Source organism: Mangifera indica, chromosome 4 (genome assembly GCF_011075055.1).
Source record: "Mangifera indica cultivar Alphonso chromosome 4, CATAS_Mindica_2.1, whole genome shotgun sequence".
In the NCBI taxonomy this organism is placed as follows: Eukaryota; Viridiplantae; Streptophyta; class Magnoliopsida; order Sapindales; family Anacardiaceae; genus Mangifera; species Mangifera indica.
In genome coordinates this window covers 16,442,089-16,457,063 of record NC_058140.1, presented here as the reverse complement: position 1 = coordinate 16,457,063, position 14,975 = coordinate 16,442,089, and the positions used below count along the sequence as shown (strand labels likewise).

General features: G+C 35.1%; 3 protein-coding genes across 5 annotated transcripts; 1 reads left to right on the top strand and 2 right to left on the bottom strand.

Annotated features, from left to right (window-relative positions):
• Window positions 1-94: 94 nt before the first annotated feature.
• On the top strand, window positions 95-5,500 carry LOC123214410 (leucine-rich repeat receptor protein kinase HPCA1-like). The gene is made up of 19 exons (XM_044634154.1): window positions 95-454; window positions 700-820; window positions 950-1,021; window positions 1,181-1,255; window positions 1,363-1,434; window positions 1,570-1,731; window positions 1,817-1,891; window positions 2,083-2,154; window positions 2,249-2,320; window positions 2,419-2,487; window positions 2,598-2,672; window positions 2,767-2,838; window positions 2,957-3,088; window positions 3,172-3,602; window positions 3,715-3,858; window positions 3,942-4,075; window positions 4,304-4,523; window positions 4,631-4,866; window positions 5,038-5,500. Exons 1-19 carry the CDS (start codon window positions 373-375, stop codon window positions 5,422-5,424), a joined length of 2,703 nt encoding a protein of 900 aa, XP_044490089.1. The 5' UTR covers window positions 95-372; the 3' UTR covers window positions 5,425-5,500.
• A 1,028-nt stretch (window positions 5,501-6,528) lies between these two features.
• LOC123214412 (basic transcription factor 3-like) lies at window positions 6,529-8,903 on the bottom strand. Its single transcript, XM_044634158.1, has 6 exons — window positions 8,771-8,903; window positions 8,054-8,121; window positions 7,412-7,560; window positions 7,243-7,299; window positions 6,952-6,990; window positions 6,529-6,853 (listed from the first exon to the last, which is right to left on the bottom strand). Exons 2-6 carry the CDS (start codon window positions 8,119-8,121, stop codon window positions 6,681-6,683), a joined length of 486 nt encoding a protein of 161 aa, XP_044490093.1. The 5' UTR covers window positions 8,771-8,903; the 3' UTR covers window positions 6,529-6,680.
• A 1,097-nt stretch (window positions 8,904-10,000) lies between these two features.
• On the bottom strand, window positions 10,001-13,034 carry LOC123214411 (pentatricopeptide repeat-containing protein At1g05600). Of its 3 annotated transcripts, none has more exons than XM_044634155.1 (2): window positions 12,918-13,034; window positions 10,001-12,687 (listed from the first exon to the last, which is right to left on the bottom strand). In XM_044634155.1, the coding sequence occupies exon 2, from the start codon at window positions 12,527-12,529 to the stop codon at window positions 11,003-11,005; it is 1,527 nt and encodes a 508-aa protein (XP_044490090.1). In that variant the 5' UTR covers window positions 12,530-12,687; window positions 12,918-13,034; the 3' UTR covers window positions 10,001-11,002. The 3 variants fall into 3 exon arrangements, with proteins under 3 accessions (XP_044490090.1, XP_044490091.1, XP_044490092.1); XM_044634156.1 differs by having other exon boundaries at window positions 12,934-13,024; XM_044634157.1 differs by having other exon boundaries at window positions 10,001-11,175; window positions 11,281-12,981.
• Window positions 13,035-14,975: the final 1,941 nt, after the last annotated feature.

The following is a 14,975-nucleotide window of genomic DNA, read 5'->3' as shown; positions in this document are numbered from 1 at the left end:
TTACAATTGCAAGCATTTTATAATAATCTGCTTCCGTCATGCCAAACTACTCTGTCTCATGTTATAGCTAGAGTCAATTACAAACGCAAATATTTTATAGATGACAAAAATTTACCAACATATGAATAAGAAGGAGCTTGACCAAATCACTGAATATGAAATCTAGAGCAAAAGATGCAAGGCTCTTTTAGAGATTCTTGAACATATCAAATATGGTTGCTTGACTTGGGAAAGTTTCTATTTAAGAAGGGTTCTTTCTTTCTTGTCAAATGCTCTCAAGTTTAAATATTATTCTTATATAAAGAGTTATATATGAAGCTGTAAACATTCTTTTAGGATTTGTGGGATTTGTGCCAATCATTTCATCAAGCAATGGCTCTTAGATCCAGTGTTTTCCTGCTAGCTCTATGCATTCAGTTTCTTGTTTCAACGGCAGAAACAAATCCTCAGGAATGTAAGTTTTTTATATATTTATGTGCAGTGCAGATCATTTGTCCTATAATTTGGTCACACACACCATATGAAAAATGGTTTGCTAAGATTACTTGTTTAAAACTTGCGATGCATGTGTTTCTAAAACTTGTTTTTATCTACTGATGCTAGATCATAGCTCAGCTTGCATCTATTTCTTTCTGACTGATGAATTCAGTTTTGGTATTTGATCGAAGAATGCTATTTTGTGCAATCTACTGCATGCAGTTGCTGCTCTAAAGTCTCTCAACGATCAGTGGCAGAACACGCCACCCAATTGGGTTGGTGATGATCCTTGTGGCAGTTCTTGGCAAGGAATTAGTTGTATCAATTCTAGTGTGATCTCCATGTAAGCCAGTTTTTTCTTCTTGAACTTATGGTGCAAGCTCTTGTGTGGCTGCTAATATTCATGTTCCACTGCTTGAGAAAGACCTGAGGAGGTTTTTTTTTTTTTTTTCTTTTTTTTTTTAATTTTCAGAGTATTATCAGGCATAGGCTTGAAAGGGAACCTGCCAGCAGACATTCAGAATTTACCAGAACTAACGAAGTTGTAAGTTTCCTCTCCTCCCTTTCTCTTTCCTGATGCAAAGATTGACCAACAATATTAGATCTACCGATATGTTTTTGACTGCTCAAATTTGCTAGATGTGTTTAATCTTCATAAGCATAAACATATGATATTGTCTTGATTGTTGCATCTGCTCCACAGGGATCTATCTCAAAACAAAGGTTTGACAGGAACTCTCACACCAGCAATTGGGAATTTGAAAAAGCTTGTGAACCTGTAAGATTAATTTTTGCCACAGCTTCTCTACCTTAAATATATAAATATATTTTTCATTATGGCAAATGTATTATTCACCTATTTGAATCTTTTGCATTGCTTGCCAGAGTGCTTACAAATTGTGGCTTCAGCGGCCTGATTCCAGACACATTAGGATCTCTGACACAGCTGGTTACTTTGTAAGCACTTCACCTTCGGTACTCTCTTCTGGTTTTTTGGGGCTCTTATTCTTAAATATCAATTTAGAAGGATGTTTAAGATCCAGATTGTATCTTGTCCTATTTGTGAAAACTCTTCCATGCCATTTTCTGCAGAAATTTAAATTCTAATAGCTTCAGTGGACCTATACCAGCTTCAATTGGCAATCTTACCAAACTTGTGTTGCTGGATTTAACTGACAACCAGCTTGATGGAACAATTCCGGTCTCTAATGACAGTTCACCTGGATTGGATGGACTAGTAAACGCATTGCACTTGTCTGTACTACACAATGTTCCTTCCTTTGCAAGCTTTATTTTTTTTTTAAAGCGACTAATCAACACTGTTCTATTATATCTGCAGTCATTTTGGAAGAAATCTGCTTACAGGACCAGTCCCGCTTTCACTTTTCAGCTCAAAAATGAAACTGATACATGTGTAAGTTCTTCTGGACGGGCTACCTGATGATGAGATAAGACTTACATGTTGAGTTGTGACCTTGTATTCATATTTAGTATGCTTCCATACTTAATGAGCACATTTATATACAAACATTAGGCATCAACAGCTTAAAACTCAAATTGCATTCATCATGCTAGCTGCTGAGAGACAATTATTGATTTGAGCAGGCTTTTCGGAAACAACAACTTCACTGGCAGTATCCCCAGTTCATTAGAACAAGCGCAAAGCTTGCAGGTCATGTGAGTATCCTAATCATCAGCATTAGCTGGAAAGTTTCAGATTTTCTTGTCATTAATTCCTGAGTTTCTTATCTTAAGTTTGTCTTGGCAACAGACGTATGGACAACAATTTATTTACTGGGACAGTCGGTTTGAATTTCACTAAGTTTCCAAATATCACAACTATGTAAGTGAAATATGCAGAGAAGTTGGCAAGTTAAACTTGTATTTTCAATATTAACTGATTACTGTTTTTTCATTAAATTTTTTGTAACTTATTTTCAGACATTTGTCCAATAATCAATTGACTGGCCCTATGCCTAATCTTACTGGCGTTAGCAGCCTGCGCTATGTGTAAGATAACAGAACTCTCAGAAATCTGTTTATAGTGTGGTTCTGAAACACCATTAAGTATTATATTCCTCTTCTTCCTCTAATTTGGATAACAAATATCTAATTTACAGGGACATGAGCAACAACAGTTTTGAAGTTTCAACAATTCCACCATGGTTTTCAAGCTTGCAATCTTTGACAACTTTGTAAATCTCTCTCTCTCTCTCTCTCACAAACCCTTGGGGCTTGCATTTTTAACAATGAGTATGAATTATAATGGTTATTACCTTGCACTGGCAGAATAATGGAGAACACACAACTTCAGGGATCAATACCAGTTGAACTCTTCAGTCTTCCTCTGTTGCAGTCGGTGTGAGTATCAGCTTATTCTCAAAAATCGCCACATTGAAATCCATCGGACGCAAACATGAACTGCTAGCCAATAAGATGGAATAATGTTATAATCTGATCAATTTGACCTTGGTTACAGGGTACTAAAGAACAACCAGCTCAATGGAACCTTAGATATCGGTTCAAGCTACGGAAGTGAGTTGCAACTCATTGATTTGCAGAGCAATTTCATAGATTCTGTGGAAGCAAGCGGATACAATAAGACATTAGAGTAAGTTACAGTCTTCAGCATTGCTTGTTTTTCAACTTTATGATACCTCAAAGATGTGACTTTTCCTCATCTATTTTTTCCAGTCTTCTGAATAATCCAGTTTGTGAGAACTCAGAAGAAAATAACTGCTCGCAAGTTTCAAGCTCTTCACCTTCCACACCAACAAACGCTTGTGAGACCTGTTCATCGCCACCAATCACCGGAACCTTATACTTTAGATCCTTTACCTTCTCAAACTGGGACAACGAAAGTTACTACAATGATGTCAGAGACAAGTTCATGAGCTCTTTTAAAGCATTAAATCTTCCTGTACAGTCAATGTCAGTGACCTTCCAGGTCGTGTCTGGGGATGAATACCTAGCACTTGAGGTGCTAGTCTATCCATCTGGAAATGGTCTTCTCGACAGAACAAATTTTTCCCTCATCGTCTCTCAGCTAAACAACATAAGTTTTGTCACTCTTGGAGCAAATTTCGGACCCTTTGAATATGGCTACAACAGTGATTATTATCGAAGTAAGAACAAATTTTGCTGTATCTGATACCATTATTTTAGGAATTCATCCACATTTTGCTGAACTTACAGGGGAAATTGATGGTCTCTCATTCTTTTCCGTATGTTATGCAGCGAAAAAATCAGCAAATATTGGAGTCATTATTGGAGCAACAGTAGGTGGATTTATACTTCTAGTACTACTAGTTATTACTGGAATGTATGCTATTCGTCAGAGGAAGAGAGCTAAAAGGGCGACTCAACTAAATGATCCATTTGGTAATTGGAAACTATTTTTTCTCCAGTGCATTCTACGCAGTAATTATTCCATTGCTTAAAGTTCCTGTGTCATACTTTTGCAGCATCTTGGGATCTGAATGACACTACTAGCCGTCCTCATATCAATGGTGTGAGATGTTTCTCCTTTGAAGAGCTAAAGAAATGTACCAACAATTTTTCAAACACCAACATTCTAGGATCTGGGGGTTATGGACAGGTTCATTTGTTTGTTTCTTTGCCATTGTTCCCTTCCAAGATTGAGCATGAATTTTAACAGAATCATTAAACAATCATATGGGATAAAGTTCTAATTTGACTGCACTAATCACTTTCTTTTAGCATGTGTTGCTTGTCTTGAAAGAAAAAGTTGCTTTTAACTTTTTGTCTTGTATCTTTATAGTTTGTCAATTTATAATGGCATGTTGGTTTTCCAAAACGTGGACAGGTCTACAAAGGAAGGCTTGAAACAGGGTTAATAGTTGCAATTAAAAGAGCTAAGCAGGGATCGTTGCAGGGTTTAAATGAGTTTAAAAGTGAGATCGAACTCCTATCAAGGCTTCATCATAGAAATGTTTTAAGTCTTGTGGGTTTCTGCTATGAGCAAGGAGAACAGATGCTGGTCTATGAATTCATTCAGAATGGTACTTTAAAAGATAGTCTCTCAGGTACCTCTTTCCACACTTCTTCTGTCACATACTTTATCATACGCTAAATTTCTGAACATCAAAACAAATTTATAATATATTGTCTTGATCTAATTTTGACAAAGCAGGAAAATCAGGAATCCAGTTAAGTTGGATATGGAGACTGAGAATAGCCCTTGATGCAGCAAGAGGTTTGGCATATTTGCATGAGCTTGCAAATCCAACAATCATACACAGGGACATCAAATCAAATAACATTCTACTTGATGATCACTTAATTGCAAAAGTTGCTGATTTTGGTCTATCGAAGACTTTGGATGGCAGTGAAAAAAACCAAATTATTACGGACGTCAAAGGAACCCCAGTAAGTATAGCAGCATCCTCCAAAACCTTATACTAGCATGAATTATGTTAATCAAGTGATGAATTATAACAGATAATAAGCTTGTTGGCTAAAAGATTTGATTTAGTGAGCATCATACTATAGCAGTGTAGAGGTTTGCATGAGAACTAAATTTTTATTTTAATGGTCCAGGGCTACTTGGATCCCGAATATTTCAAGACACTGCAGTTAACGAAAAAGAGCGATGTTTATAGCTTAGGAGTGGTAATGGCAGAGTTAATAACTGGGCGAAGTCCAATTGAAAGAGGGAGTTACATTGTGAGTGAGTTGAAGATGGCAATGGATAGGACAAAGAATTTATATAACCTCCATGAAATGCTTGATCCTGCCATCAGTGAGGACACAACATTAATCGGTTTTGAGAATTTTGTTGATCTGGCTATGATGTGTGTTGAAGAATTTGGAGACAAAAGGCCCACAATGAGTGAGGTAGTCAGAGTGATTGAACGCATCCTACAGCTAGCTGACTCTGATGATCTCCAATCTGAACCATCAGTCTTTTCTATTAGTTTCAAATAACCTGGATAATTTGAACATTAAGATTCTTTTTTATTGAAAGTAGATAATCAGTACTAGCTCTTTATTTTTTCTGTCATTGCCCGATACCTCTTTTGCTGTTGTATAGTTTCTTCCATGCATATATTCTTGAAGGTTTTATGCCTTTAAGCAGAGTGTTCAACCCAGATTCATTAAAAAAAAAAAAAAGATTAGATTCAATGGAACAAATCAGTTAAATCTTATTATAACTATTAGAATGTGATTAAAAAGTTTGTCTCTAATGAACTTTCATTGTATAGATCAAATAAGAACTTAAAAAGAACTTGGGAAGGTGGAACCTAATTCAGCACAATGTAAATTTTAACTTTTGAGTACATGGATTGGATTTGCAAGCACTTTTTTTAATAATAATTCTGTTTCTGTCATGTTAAACTACTCCGAGTGATGGCTAAACTATGACTATAAAATGTTTTTTGTGGAGTGACGTACAACTAAAAAAGTTGTTAATCTTATAAAATACAATAATTTACCTATTCAATTTCTGAGAACCCACAGGAGAAGAAATTTGACCAAATCACTGAAAATGAAATCCAGAGAATGCTTAATTTCATTAAGAAAAGATCTAGTAAAGAATCCAGCGGTTGAATACTCCTTTACACATCCTTTTGAGTGAAAATAGTGTGGAAACTCGTCCATGTCTTTAGTAAAGCAAGGAAGAATGGCAAATACCGTCCCTTAGAGGCGCTGTGGCCATAATATGTAGCTTTGTGGGCAACGACTGACACAAAATGTAAATGCAGTCGTGGCTGTAATACAGACGAGCAAACGTACATGTTAGAAGTTTAAATTTAAAGTTTTTGTTTAAACAAAATCCAATTCAATTGGTGAGAAGATTGTATTTTACAGATTTCTTCAGTTGGTGTTATCTTAGCAATGGTGAATTGACACAGTTGTGGTTCACAATTGCTCAAAGCATAGCACAAGAGTATTCATGCATCTTCCAGGATTTGGGTCTAGAAAAACAAACTTCGTTGACTCAAAAATCGAATCAATACACTGAACCATGTAAATTATGGTGTGTTGTTGCTTCGTCTTAACAAAAATAATAACACTGCGAGAATGAAGTTTCTTTGGACCAAAACATTAAATTGAGGCAACAATACTGGTGTCACAAGAAGCATCTGATTAAACATCACAAAGTTAAAACTGGAAAAAAAATAATAAAATCATAGAAAATATGTAGAATAACACATAGTCCATCTAATGGGAAAAACTCTCTAAGAGGCAGCAGTTTTTTCCTCTGCTGCAGCTTCAAAGGTCTCACCAGCCACAAGCTCTGGGACCTCATCATCATCTTCCTCTTGATTGTTGGCAGCACCAGCTCCAGCAGCAGGCACTTGCTTCTGGAACTGCTCTGCCAGCTTCCTCAAGTTGTCCAAGTTATCTGGTCCTGATATTGATTTGAAAGCAAACATGGTTCAGCCAAATGTAACAAATTAAGTGAGGACAATTATTCAAGAAAAGAAAACAAAAACACAAAATGCATACCTAATTGGTTAATGATTCCCGGGAGAATATCCTGCAACTCTGTTAAACAGAAAAATCATAAGTCAATTCTCATGACATTATAATTATCAGAATTTAACAAGCACCAAAATGAAGAATGCCAAGGATAGCTCAAATGACATCAGCAACAAAAATACAAGATAACTGCCACAGAACCAGATTCTTAATAAGTAAAACAAAGTTTTTCCTAAAACCAAGCTGTGGTCATACACACACACACACACACGTATTAAAGATTTTTCTTTCCAGATTATAAATGACAGCTAAGCTTACTCTTGGTCTGTGGAGAACCACTAACAACCCATGTATTTGCAGCAATAGAAGCTTGAACTGAACATAAAAAAAAATAGTTAGAAAGCTGACAGAGAGGATTATAATTGATTGAACAGATGAAAAAACTAAAACATGAAAGGCTCCATAACTTGTGTTACATAGGCTTTACCTTTGGGGTTTACAAACTGAATAACTACATCATCCTTGAAAATGTTAACTTCCTCAATTGCAGGAATAGCATTCACCCCTATTCTCTTCAAGGTGCTCTGAAGTCTTTTGTCATCAGTGGTGGTTGTCTTGTGGACAGCTTTCTTCTTTCTGTATATTAAAGCAAATGTTAAGAAAGAAAATAGGATTTATCTCAAATTTTCAAGTACAACCCAATCTCACTGAAAGAACCTAAAACTTCTCCAACTGAAGCAAAACTATTTATTTAGGATGCAGTTATACACACACAGACCAAAGGCAACATAATTAACCAAATCTTTTATTGCAAATAAAAAAAGCACTAAAGACTAGTGTTGGACTCTTCTCCCTCCTGATACCAGAGCCACTCAATGAACATTTCTTAATTTAACTACCAAAAACACCAAGATTATCACAAAAAGAAGCCTTATTTCATAAATTAAAATCTTTCTGGCTAGATGCTGAAACTAAATAATACCAAACAGAATGCATAGAAACAATTTTAAAGTTCAAAGCATAAAAGAACAGGTAACAATAATCTGGTTATCATGCTAATTGAAAACGAACTCTCCACATTTTCATTCAAACCACATAAAATTAATTCACAGCAAAGTAAATTCCACACCTTCTCATGCTACCCTTTCCGCCAGTGCGAACTGCACCAGCCATCTTCATTAGCCTCTCAACATTCATCTGCATAAAAGAGATAGGAAACAATCAGAATAAATTACACGGATAACATCAGTCAACCCACACCCAAAAAAGACATCTTAGGCTGTATCAAAGAACAAAAGGAAATGGATGCTAAAATCTCCACAAAATGCAAGATGTCAAAAAGCAAATGTACCCACAATATAATTGCAAGAGTTTTGAATTAACATGTAACGACTACACAACAATACATAACCAGTTTAAGCTTGAAGGAACAAAAATTGAACCACATATTGGCATTTATATAAAAATCTCAAAAATATGCGCCGCAAAAAGAGTACGATTAAATTATTTCAGCTAAAAATCCTAATTCCAAAACAAATTACATATACAATATAAAACCTAACCCTAAAACAAAAAATTAGCAACAGTCCCAGGAGTAACAACAATGGCGCAATTGAAACAAAAGCGCAATACCCTATTATCTAAAATGGTGCAGAACTTTAAAAATACATATATTTCAGCTCAACCCGCATAATCAATCCAACAAAAGAACCAAAAAGAAAACCCATGAACCACATATCAATAAAGCAAAATAAAAACCAAATATGAGCAATAAGTGATTAATAAAGTGGGATTATTTAGAATAAAAGAGAAATAACAAGAAGACCCAGAAGGGTTTTAGGGTTACCTTGGCTAGGGTTTTGTGTGGGGAAGAAGAGGATGGGAGAAAAAATAAGAGAAGTTTGCTTGCTTAGTTCGCAGGCGGCGCTTAAGGCTTTGGATTAGCATTTGCTTCGATATAAAAATGCTTTTCCAGAGTGACGGCCAAGATCCGTTGTAAGGTTGCCCACGTGGCGTGATCTTAACGGAGAAAAAGGCTTGCTTCATTGAATTGTGAAGTCTTTATCTGCCGTTGGATCTTAATTGGGTGGATATCAAATTGATCCAGGCCGTTAATTTATATATTTCTCGGACAAGGAATTAAAGACTTAGAAATAGAAATTAGTTACTTGGACGAGTTATACAGTTGAACTCTAACAATGGTTTAACCACAAAACTTCGGCTGTGGATTGTGATCAAGAATCTAATAATAAAATTCAATTTATCATATGACTTGCATGAAAGAGTGAAACATTTCCCATCAAGATTCGCCCTACTACTGTAAGATGGGCACATGGGTCGGGAATGGGCCAGGTCAAAATGGTATAAATAAAAATGAGTTATTTTTATCTCAGAGTATACCCAAATTAAGTTAATTTAACTTGAGTTAATATTTGGCTCTACTTAAATTAAAGTTTTAATTTGATAATTTAACTTGATTCATACATTTTTTTATTTTTTTGCACAAAACGAGTGTTAACTATAATGAATATATATAGAGAGATTGTTTTCATTATAAGTTGTGATTTATTTTTATTTATATTGTGATGTATTAAGACATTTAATGTTTTATATGAACAAGATTTGAGTTATGTTCAGACATTTTTTATGGTGTCTAATAAGATTTTCATTCATGTTCAATTATTATTTATAAGTTTTCTTTTGTGCTTGATTTTAAGTAAGGGTAAGTTAACATGCCCCTTCATATTGGGAAGTATCAATTTGGACTGGGTAACAAGACTCAAAATAGCCCTTGATGCAACTTGAGACCAAATTATACATAGGTTAGGGATGCCAAATGAACCACCATACTATTGGATAAACATTTTCAAAGGAAAAGTTGCAGAATTTGGTATCTCAGAACTTACCCACGACACTAAAAACATATATGTCCCTACTCAAGTTAAGGGAAACAGAGATAAAGACATTATATCATAACTGTGAAAATGAACTCATCCATTGATGAAAATGAACAATTTATTCTTTTGTTCTTGGATTCTGTCTCTTTCCATTCTTTCTTTATTTTACTTCCAGCTAGGATGACAAAAATAAACTCATTTATGAATTCATTTCACTTGGATCATGACAAAGTATATAACAAGGCTAGTAAATTAAGATATAAATAAAGGATTCCTGCGATTAATCCTAACAGTAGACAACATATTAATTCAATTATCATTTTAAGTCTATTATACGAAATCTAGTGAAGAACAGACTTTGGCATAAGTAGGCATGAAACCCTTGTGCTGCTTCCAAGCCACACAAGATAACACCAACCTAACACATAGCTTTCTACCATCTTCTTCAACGCACACAGGAGGAGAGAGCACCAATAATTAGTCTACCTAAGCCTAACCCACCAAAACTCTCCTTGACTCTCTTCACATTATAGTTAAGAGGTAGCCATGAACAAACCCACCCCCTGCACTCTGGTGTTTCTGTTCTGGTGTAAACATATGAAGGCCATCAACTCAGCTGTACATGAATTTTATCATATAGTCAACAAAAACCCAAAGAATCCAACCTTTCTGCTTCTTTTAGATTATGACTGAAGAATATTGCTTTATCACCTGGAATTGTACGGTTCAAATTCAATAACAATCCCAAATCTGTTTTCTTTGGCTTCTGACAGCTGATTCGGCCTCTAGTCATGGCCCTGATGCTTCTGCCACCTTTTATGATATCCTTCATTGCCTCTAATTAAGGAGTTCTTTACTTATCTATCCACACAGATAGGCATGGTCATTAAAGTTTCTGAATAAGTGTGACCTGGATCTTTCACCAACAGCATCTAAAATTTATCCTCTAGCCACTGCACATTCCAGATCAATGAAATCTGTTTTTTCAGTTAATCTGATTTATGCCCAAAAATGTTTTCCATCCATCTCAAAAAAGAAAAGCTTTTGCTCAATCTTGAAGACTTTAACTTGTTGATTCATTCACATGGTTGAAAGGCAGAACTTCTAGAACCCTGTATATAGATAGGCAGATCCTACAAAAGGTGTTTCAGTTACCTTCTATCCCCTCAGTTAGATGAGGCTTAAACAGCATTTGTATCACCACCACTTAGCTGCTCAAAGGTCTTATAGCAAACGTTCATGTCAGCCATATCGCAGCATACAGATGCTGCCAAGCAGCTCCAAACAGAAGGCTCTGGCAGCTTCCCCTGGCTGATCATCTCCTCCAACCACATCATTGCTTCATATTGCCTGCCTACAGAGCAAAGACCTTTTATAAGCACATTGTAAATGTGAAGAGAAGGCCAATAAGATTTAATCAGCATCTTCTCCAAAATCTTATTTGCTTCAATAAAATTACCATCTCTACACAACCCATCCACTAAAATGCCATAAGTTTCCTCGTTAGCAACACAGCCAACCTGTTTAGCCATCTTGTTCAAATAGCCAACCGCAACTCTTGAATTCCCTGCATCACATAGGCCTTTCAATAAGATATTATACACTTTAACAGTGGGCAATGAAGTTCCTTTCACCATTTCCTCCTCAACCACCTTAACTGCTTCATTAACCATGCCTTCTTTACACAAAGCTGCCAATTTTGCTTCATAAATCACCAGTGATGGCCAAAAGCCTTTAGTTCGCATCTCATCAAGCAGTTTATTACCCTCACCAATCCTACCTTCTTTATATAGATCAACAGCCATTGCACTGTAACTACGCAAACTGGGAATACTTCCTCTGATCAAAGCTTCACTAATCAAACACTTAGTCCTTTCTATATCTTCACCAGTATTACATGGACTAAGATCCATACGATGGCGACAACTCTTAGGAGACTTAAGCCCCTTCCTTAAGATCTTTTCAAGAATCTCAATTGCCTCTTGAACTTTCCCGTTATCACATAAAGCAAATAAAAAAATCCTATACACCACAATATCCTCACCACTACCCTTCTGAGAGATTCTCCAAAACATAGAATACAACAAGTGCTTTGCCTCATGAAGTCTCTCATCACCACACAAACCCCTCATTAAGATACGATAACTTTCCCTATCGGGATAACAACCCTGATAATCCATCTCCTGAAAAATTTGCAATGCAAGATCAGACCGTTTACGTTGACATAATACATCCATTAGCAAATTCAGCGACTGAACTCGAGACTTCACTTCCCATCCATAACAACTCTCCAAGAATATTTGATGAACGTCTTCAAGCTTGGACTCTTTCACCATTACCCTCAAAAGGGTATTAAAAGACTCTGTCCAATTCACACAATTGAATTGTGAAAGGTTCTTAAAAAGCGCAACAGCTTCATTCAATAATCCAGCACTTGCATAAGTCTGTATAGCAGTGGCAAAAACATTATCCTTACACTCACAAGAATCCTCTCTCATCTGATTAATAACTTCTTTCATTTCCATGATTCGATTCGAACTTGCAAGAATGCCAATCATTGTAGCATAAACCGGACCATTGTGTCGATAACTGGGGCATCTCTCTAGAGCTTCATTAAAAATTCTGAGAGCTGTCAGTGGATTTTTCTGCTTTTTTATGATCTGAGAAAGGTTATTAGGAGTTAGAAGCCTTGGCCATACAACACTCATTGTGATCCGCTTCGCTGCCACACAAACTTGTCTTTCAAATTATTGGGTGCATTTCAATTTCTTCATCGAGACATTTCGTCGAACATGTGCTAAACCGCGCTTTTCTCTACTACTCCAACAAAACCTCTACTATTTTGAAGCCCCCAAATACAAAAAAACTGCATTATAATTAAAAAAGAATTACTCGAATGTAACAATATTAAACTATTTTAAACAGGAAATAATAGAAAATATACAATTTTTTTCTTAAACATAGACAGTAGATTAAGATCTCTCAGAAACAAACAGGTTTGAGGAATAATCAAAAGAACCCAGAAGGTAAAATGAAGTCTGTGGATGGTTAATACTCTCAACTCTCAAGTCTCAACAATGGAACTTTCGAACTTACAGAGGGGAGCGCTTACGTTGTTTCTTCGTATTTGGCCTTTTGTGAGCATCCACTTCCGCATATAAATCATGGGTGCTTGCAATTACACTGTGAAATTTAGAAGAAATGGCCAAAGTACTGTATCACCCCCAAGTTTTGATGTGTCTTTTCACACCTATGGGATTTGAAAAACCTAAAATTACACCCCTGAGCCAATCGGGGTTAAAATTTTCTGTTAAAGATGAGGGTAAAATTATCATTTTACTAATAATATTACAAAATAAAAATTCATTCATTACATTTTCCCTCTAAAGTTTTAAAAACTAACTATTTTACCCCTACTTAAAGTTTTCTGATTTTGAAAAATCATATTTTCCCCCCAAACTTAGGTTTTTTTCTTCTTCCCTTTGGTCACCATCTTCGACACCAACGACCTCGCCTATCCTCCCTAAAACATTGGTCGATGTTTTTTTCTCTCTTTATCTCCAAAGAAGAGATTGGTCTTTTTGTCTCGACGAAGAAATAAATATCTAGAGAGGGGAGGTCATCATGTCCTGTCATATATCAATTAATGTTTTATGGTGGAAAGAAAAGCTCATCGGTGTCGAAGATAGTGGTTGGAGGAATAAAGAAAAAAACCTTAGGTTTGTGGGGGGGAGGGAATTGTGACTTTTCAATATTAAAAAACTTTAGAGAAAGATAAAATTATTAGTTTTAAAACTTAGAAGTGAAATGTAACGAATTTTATATTTTTTTAATATTATTAATTAAATTACGATTTTACCTTATCTCTAACATAAAATTTTAATGATAATTAATCTATAAATAAAATTTTAAATTTTTTAAATTTGATAAATATGACTATCAAAACACATCAAATTTCAAAACACGTCAAAACTTGAGATGAATAAGTCCTTTGGCCTTTAGAAAATAGTTTTGCCAAGTTTCGTACTAACGTTATAGATGACTTATATCAAATTTTCCTTTTACCGAAAGAGTGACTGACATTTTCCGATCCAAAGTTTGGCCTTAAAGCTTTTTTTTTCACCAATTAAATATATAAACCAAAATTTCGTATAAAAAACCTTTTGATAGTAAATTCGTGTATTATATGTGAATTATATATGCTTGTCATATTATACCAATTTAAACATGTTCAATCTATCTTTAAATTTTAAACATATAAAATACATATTTTATATATTTGTCATATTAAACTCGTATTAAACATTTATATTACACGTTGTTGCATTTTAATCTTATTTAAAAAAAAAAAAATATAACCTTTTAAATTTCACTATTTTCTCTTCATAATTTGTTTTGAAGGAATCACACCGACGATGTATTCTGATCAAACCATCACTTGCTATATATAATAAAAACGATTAGTAGTAATATTATTATAGTTATTGCATTAAATTGGACCGTGATTACTTGGTTAAACCTAGTTATTGACGTTAGTAGAAAAAAAATGCAATTTTTTTTTTAATGAGATTTAAACTTGAATTTCAACCATTATATAAGATGAAAAGAATCATCAAATCACATGAGAGTTTTGTTTTTTTCCCCCTAAGTTTAACCTATCCTTTATATTTTAAAAAGAAAAATAAAAAATTTAAGCTTATTTTTATATGTTTAATAGATATAAAAATTATTTATAATATTTATTTAAATAATTTACTAATAAGACTATTGATTTACTTATAGGGTTAATCTTCCATCGACTATGAAAACTTTGTATTCTTGCCATCACCCCATGTCTAGATGTAATGTCGCTCGTTCGACAAGCATAGCCGAGAAAGCTTAATATTCTCCAACAACATAACCGAATTCCCCCTACTACTGTCCCTAACCAACTTCGCTCTATCAATCGCCACAACATTCATCTTAGACGCGTGCAATCAATTCACCGCTAGCTGAAGATCAAGACCTCGTTCTCGATCATGCATCCCACCACTAACCAAACCTTTGACTTGTCCATAGATGCCCGTCCCACCATCAATGAAGATCTTGTTCTCGTTCCCTGTCAAAGCTGGCACCATCGCAACGTTTTCTAAGTCATTATCGTTGTCCATATTA